The following is a 6,000-nucleotide window of genomic DNA, read 5'->3' as shown; positions in this document are numbered from 1 at the left end:
GACAGACACACACACACAGAGACAGACACAGACAGACACAGACACAGATACACACACACAGAGACACACAGAGGTGGAAAACATTTCCTCCGCAACATTCCACAGAATTATTGTGAGGTTATTCTTGGAATCATGAGATTTTGACCAAAACAAACAAATTCACCCCCCAAAAAAAATATGTGAAAGAAATTAGAAACCAAATTATACTGAGTGTAGTTCATGTTGCAGACGTTTTCATCAACTTCAGTTACAGGAGAAGAAGTGACTCACCCAGCTTGGCTCCTTTCTTCAACAGCGTCACCACCACCGACGTGTTCCTACAGCCGATGGCCCGGTCCAGAGGCCTCATCCCACTGTGGTCAACATGCTCTATCACCGCTCCTCTTTCCACCAAGTACTGGACCTACAGGGACCAGGAGAATGGAAACAGTCTGTGTGTTTACATGCAGCATCAGAAAACCAAATGACTGCCTTAGTTTGGCTGAAGCCGAGCCCAACTGGACTACTCCTAATCGCACTACAGTATCCAGGTAATGCGGTTTTAAAAAATGTTCTCTGCATGTGAATGACATCCCAGCTGAGCTAGGAACAGCCTGGGAACCCTCCCTTCAGGATGTGATGAGGTCATGGAAGTGGTCTTCTGTTAATATTGCCATGTGACACCATAGGATGAACCAAAATGCGCTGTGTTGCAGTGTTTATTTGTCTGCTTCACTCCAACTGGCAGTTGGTTTGTTTTAGTGATAAAACAATATTATTTAAGACAAACATTGTGGGTTTTAAAGCAGCCCATGGCACGCAAACTCAGTGGTTAGGACCCTATGCAACAAAGCAAACGTCACAAGGGGATGCTTCACCAGAACAAAAAAGGACACAACCCAACTGGAAACCAAGAAATCAGCCATCAATATGTCAGAAACCAATAAATTCAAACGATGGATCAGGGAGTCCATTGAGATCAGGAAACATGCGAGCAACACCATCAACCAGGATGAGGGGGCATTCACCCTGTCACACATCTGGGACTCCATCCTCCAGTGATGGTTAAGCCGGGCGTACACTGTGCGACTTTTTCACTCGTAGCACTCAGCTTCAGCTCAAACTGTACGACTTCCTCGCAGGGCAGATCTCACGAGTCAGGCGCTCACACTGCACGACCCAGTTCTCGGATGCGACCTGACTGCTCACACTGTACGTCTGGTAGCAACACGTCGGCCCTAAAAAATATGCTAAAAATAGTAGTTTTTACTCAACACGTCAGACTTTTTTGTCTTGTCTTGCCTGTTGTCCTTCGGGAGTGCTGCAGGAGGACACACGGGGGTTTATGGGGGTTGGATGAGGAAAACGAAATAAAGAAAGTAAATCTTGAGTTTTGTGATCAGTTTAATTTGACATGAACACGACAAATCCTTGTCATTGTGTGTAAAAAAAACCTGTAGAAATAAAAACGAACAACGTGTGTTATTAGGGAAATAGTGGGCGAGCTGTGTTGATGCAGGATTGCGCATGCGTCGTGAGCGGTTCTGATACTTTTTGGGTCGCAGCCGCTCGCTGCGCCGCTTAAACAGTGGGATACCCTCACGAGGAATGAGCAAAATATCAAACACTCCCGTAGTCCGTGCGAGCTCACGATTGCTGATCACGTGATGTTAATCGCCTCTCATAACCCCCTGTATTCTACACGACGCTCGGTGCAAGACTCGCCCCGATCTTGTGGATTCTCGCACGAGTGGAAAATCGGCTCAAAAAAGTGAAAAAGTCACACAGTGTCCGCCTGGCTTTAGAGGGAGGCACAGCTGGTATAAGCAAGGTTTAACAGAGCTCCCAGACCAGCCAGCTTATGAGGAATACTGAAGTGTGCAGTCACAACTGTCAGCAGGTAAGAAATAATCACATTTGTCTTACCAAAATAAAAGTCTAAGTGGAAGATTGGCAACAAGACAGGACTCGAACGCACTTCATCCATTTTCTACACCTGCTGATCCAAACTGGGTCGTGGTGCTTATTTCCAGCAACCTCCGACACATCAACCACGCACACACTCACACTTAAGGACAATTGTAAAGACCTATCAACCTGGCAGTCATGTTTTTAGACTGTGGGAGGAAGTCGGGAATACCCACGCATGCAGAAAAACCTGAGACATTCTTGCTGCAAGGGAACAGTGCTAACCACTGCACCACTGTGCAGCCTGCACTTCAATGATTTGGTTAACTAGGATAAAGGCTCTCATCCTGGTTAAAACCTGTGGTGGATCTTTGCCAGGGCTAGACTTAGATGTGCATGTAACCGCACTAAGTCTACAGCTAAAACCATGACGCCTTCAAATCAGTCATTCCCACACACACACACATTCACACACTGGTGGTGATGAGCTACAGTGTAGTCACCTGGGACACACCGACAGTAGCGAATATGGTGCTACTAGTCCCTCCGACCACCACCAGCAGGCAAGATGCTGCTTGAACCTGTAACCCTCCGATTGTGGGCGGGCACTGCACTCCTCTGCCACTGTCCATTACATTATTCATGTCACTAAAATAAAGTTTTATTTGTTCAAAATATGTCTACTTACAATCTCTGCATCTCCATAAAAAGCAGCCAGGTCCAGTGGAGTTCTCCCGTTTTTGTCCGTGTGGTCGATGACTGCACCTTTCTCCACCAAAAACTGCACCACGTTCTTCCGTCCTTTCAAACAGGCCCAGCTCAGGGGCATCAGTCCCTCCTTGTCCATCGAATTTAAAGATGCACCTTCAGGCCAAATACACCAAGGTTATTTATTTTGTAGAGAAAGTCGTGTTTATGTTGTTTGTGTGAGTGAACGATCACCTTTAGACAACAGAAATTCCACGGTGCTCAAGTGGCCCTCACAGGCAGCCACCATGAGCAGAGTTCTGCCCTGTTTATCGCTCATGTTGATGTCAACGCCATGTTGTAGCAGCAGCTCTGCAATCTGAGGAACGCAATAATGGAATTGCGTCACTGCATTCTGGATCCTGTGGGTACAGTTTATCAGATATGAAAGAGCAGCTCGGCAGATCTTACCTGCCAGTGTCCCTGTCTGACGGCGCAGAACAGGGGGGAGACCCCCCGCCGGTTCACCTGCTGCACCCCAGCCCCCTGCTCCAGCAGGAAGCTGCACACCTCCATCTTTCCTCGACCTGCTGCTGCTGTCATAGCTGAAGAGCAAAAGAGAGGAGAGACGCAAACATGTCAAAACTCATGAGGGCCTTACCCGTGTTGGGAGTAATGCGGTACAAAAGTAATTAATTACTGTAATGCATTGCTTTTTGCTGTAATGTGGTAATGTAAGGCATTACAGGGAAAGAAAATGGTAATATTTACTCGGTACAATTGTCAGTAACGCGGTAATTACAATGCATTTTTAAACCCAGAATCAAGATGTGCTCCTTAAAAATTCAAATTGCAGGAAACCCGGAGAAAGATCCAGTATCTGCATATATTACGTCATTTATGGACTCAGCTTTGCGGGCAGAGAGGACGCAGCGGTAACGGCTCAGCTGCTCGCGGCCGCTGCAACATTCACAAAATCGCTCCACTAAAACAAAATAATGCACTTGCGATCGTTCATATCAGCGCATATTCTCTGGTATTTTGTGCTTTTCTGACGTGCTTTGCCTCAGCTGAGTTCATAATCTGGGCCCCGGTGATTTCAACTCATTACTGCTGGAGCGCCACGCATGTGAAGATCCCTTTGGCTGATCGTTAGAAAGTAGGAAATCTAGTTTACAGTTTTTTCTGGAAGACGGAGAAAACATGCAGCATGCAGGAGGGTTAGAGAGAGAAAGGGCAGGAAATTATTCAAATAAAATCAAGAAAACAAAACAAAGTGCTTGAAAAGAAAAAAGTAGGTAGATCTATCCCCAATACACATTTTTACCAGTGAAAAGCAATAATATATAAACATTTAATATTTATACATGTGATAGAATCAGATCACCCCAGAAGTCAGTCCCACATCCAGGGCCGTATCAAGGCATTTGGGGACCAAGGCAAATATAGGCTTGGAGCCCCCACCACCTCACTCCCTGATCAGTTAATATAAGATGGCAGCGCGCTGAGAGTACAGATTGTTGTTGCTTTTATTTAATAAACAATCATTTTAAAGCACTGTTATTATATCTGACTGTTTTTAACAGCAATCCTAGCTCAGACACCACATCACTTTCCACATATGTGTCATGAGCTCACTGAGCATCACATGACCAGATTCATACTGAAGTTGTATCTGTGAAAGTAACTTAAAGTAATGCAAAAGTAGTGTAATGCCTTACATTTTAAAATCAGTAATATTGTAATGTAATGAATTACTTTAAAATGAGGGTAACAAGTAATAAATAATGCATTACAGTTTTGAAGTAACTTGCCCAACACTGGGCCTTACTCCCTCTAACAGGTACATTAAAACTGGAAGTGTAGAATTTTTCTAAAGCAGGAAATGACGAATGTTTGTTCTCTAAAAATGAACTTCGAGGCTTAATAAAACTTATTACATCAAGCATTAATTTCATTTGCATCAGCAGACAAACCCCCACAAACGACTTGGCCAAACACACATTTCTGACCAATTTCCTCATTAACGTCATAAAAAACCAAAACTCAAACACTATTACCATAAAGATAACATCTTTCTAGAGTTGGCTGCTTCCAGTCAGTCAGCAGATGGACCGGTCTTAAATGAGAGCTGGTTCTCCAAACAGAGCGAGTTCCAGCGCTAGAACGGGATCAGCTCCGTTCTCACGTTCACCTCGGAGAGTAAAAGGTGCCGCTGAGCCTCCATATCGAACGGACATCGTCCATCTGGATGAAGACTCATCACAGCCAAAAACAGCCCCACCCACCATCTGCTCCAAATGTGGATTTCCTCACACGGCTCACACCGCAGATCAATGACTCCAAACATCTAAACTTAGACCGGTCTTCAGGGAGACGCCGGAGCTGCACGCAAGTTTGCAAAGAATAGACGAGGAATCACCAGCAGCTGTTTGTGCCTTTGGCTAATTTTAGTGGTGATCGTAGTTATATTCGTGTCTATGTTTAGAATAATCTCAGCAACATTGTTCAGAAGAGGAGTTTGTTTTTCTAATTATGGTCATTCATGGCTCCAAGCAATAAATAAGGTCATGACCTCACATTCCAGGAAAGTTTTCACTTACAACCAGAGATTGCGCTAACTGGATATTTTCCGTTATTACAGCTGTTGCTGTTTTGTCCCAGAAATCGGACACTGCAGAGGACAATCGGTGCTTTGCCTCCTCCTCCTACCTGCACAGCTGCTCTCACTTGAGCTGATCTCCTCCGGAGCAGCATAAAAGGGCGAGCTGCCAGGAGGAAGGGAGAGACTGGATCTGTGCCGGTTCTCTCATGTGCTCCATTTGTTTGTGTTTTGATGGCTTTTAAATGGGTTTTAGTTGTTTAAGCTTGGTGAAGCTTAACAACTTTTAGAGGCTCCCAAACTTGTGTACAGTGATCCCTCGTTTATCGCGGTAGATGCGTTCCAGACCTGGCCGCGATAGGTGAAAATCCGCGAAGTAGGGACACCGTATTTATAGTATTTATTTAACAGGTACGTATTCAGTATTCAGACTTTTAAAACCCTCCCTTTACATAGAAAACATTTTTACTTGTTTTTTTTATAGTTTTATTACAAAAAGTGCATTTTTTATGAAAAAAAAACAGGAATTTCTTGATATTTCGCATAGAAAAATACCGCGAATCGGCGAATTTCCCTTGAATAAGGCTCCAAAGAAAAAATCCGCGAAGTCGTGAATCCGCGATAAACGAACCGCGAAGTAGCGAGGGATCACTGTATAGTCAGTGGACTCTGTGTGTGAATGTTTGGGAGCATTGGGATGTCTGTTTTAAACGTAAACCCATGGCCATTTAAACAATGTGTTTTAAGTACTTCTAGATTTGGAGCTTTTTGTCATTTTAAAATCCTTTAATAAAATCATTGTTTACAATTTTAACACCTGAAAC

The 6,000-nt window shown here is 44.2% G+C and overlaps 1 protein-coding gene across 7 annotated transcripts in view; it reads right to left on the bottom strand.

Moving 5' to 3' along the window:
• Positions 1–6,000, bottom strand: part of tanc1b (tetratricopeptide repeat, ankyrin repeat and coiled-coil containing 1b) — a 143,998-nt gene that overhangs the window by 7,268 nt on the left and 130,730 nt on the right. For all 7 annotated transcript variants that reach the window (XR_008564430.2, XM_015966599.3, XM_015966600.3 and 4 more), the window contains 4 exons: positions 3,046–3,179; positions 2,830–2,953; positions 2,576–2,751; positions 271–403 (listed from right to left, as the gene is read on the bottom strand). Coding sequence is in view for 6 of the 7 variants with exons in the window: in XM_015966599.3 (XP_015822085.1) it covers positions 271–403; positions 2,576–2,751; positions 2,830–2,953; positions 3,046–3,179 (567 nt within the window). In the remaining variant the exon portion in view is untranslated. The remainder of the gene's footprint in view (positions 1–270; positions 404–2,575; positions 2,752–2,829; positions 2,954–3,045; positions 3,180–6,000) is intronic.

Source organism: Nothobranchius furzeri, chromosome 14, assembly GCF_043380555.1.
Source record: "Nothobranchius furzeri strain GRZ-AD chromosome 14, NfurGRZ-RIMD1, whole genome shotgun sequence".
Classification (NCBI taxonomy): Eukaryota; Metazoa; Chordata; class Actinopteri; order Cyprinodontiformes; family Nothobranchiidae; genus Nothobranchius; species Nothobranchius furzeri.
This window is presented reverse-complemented; position numbering and strand designations above follow the sequence as displayed.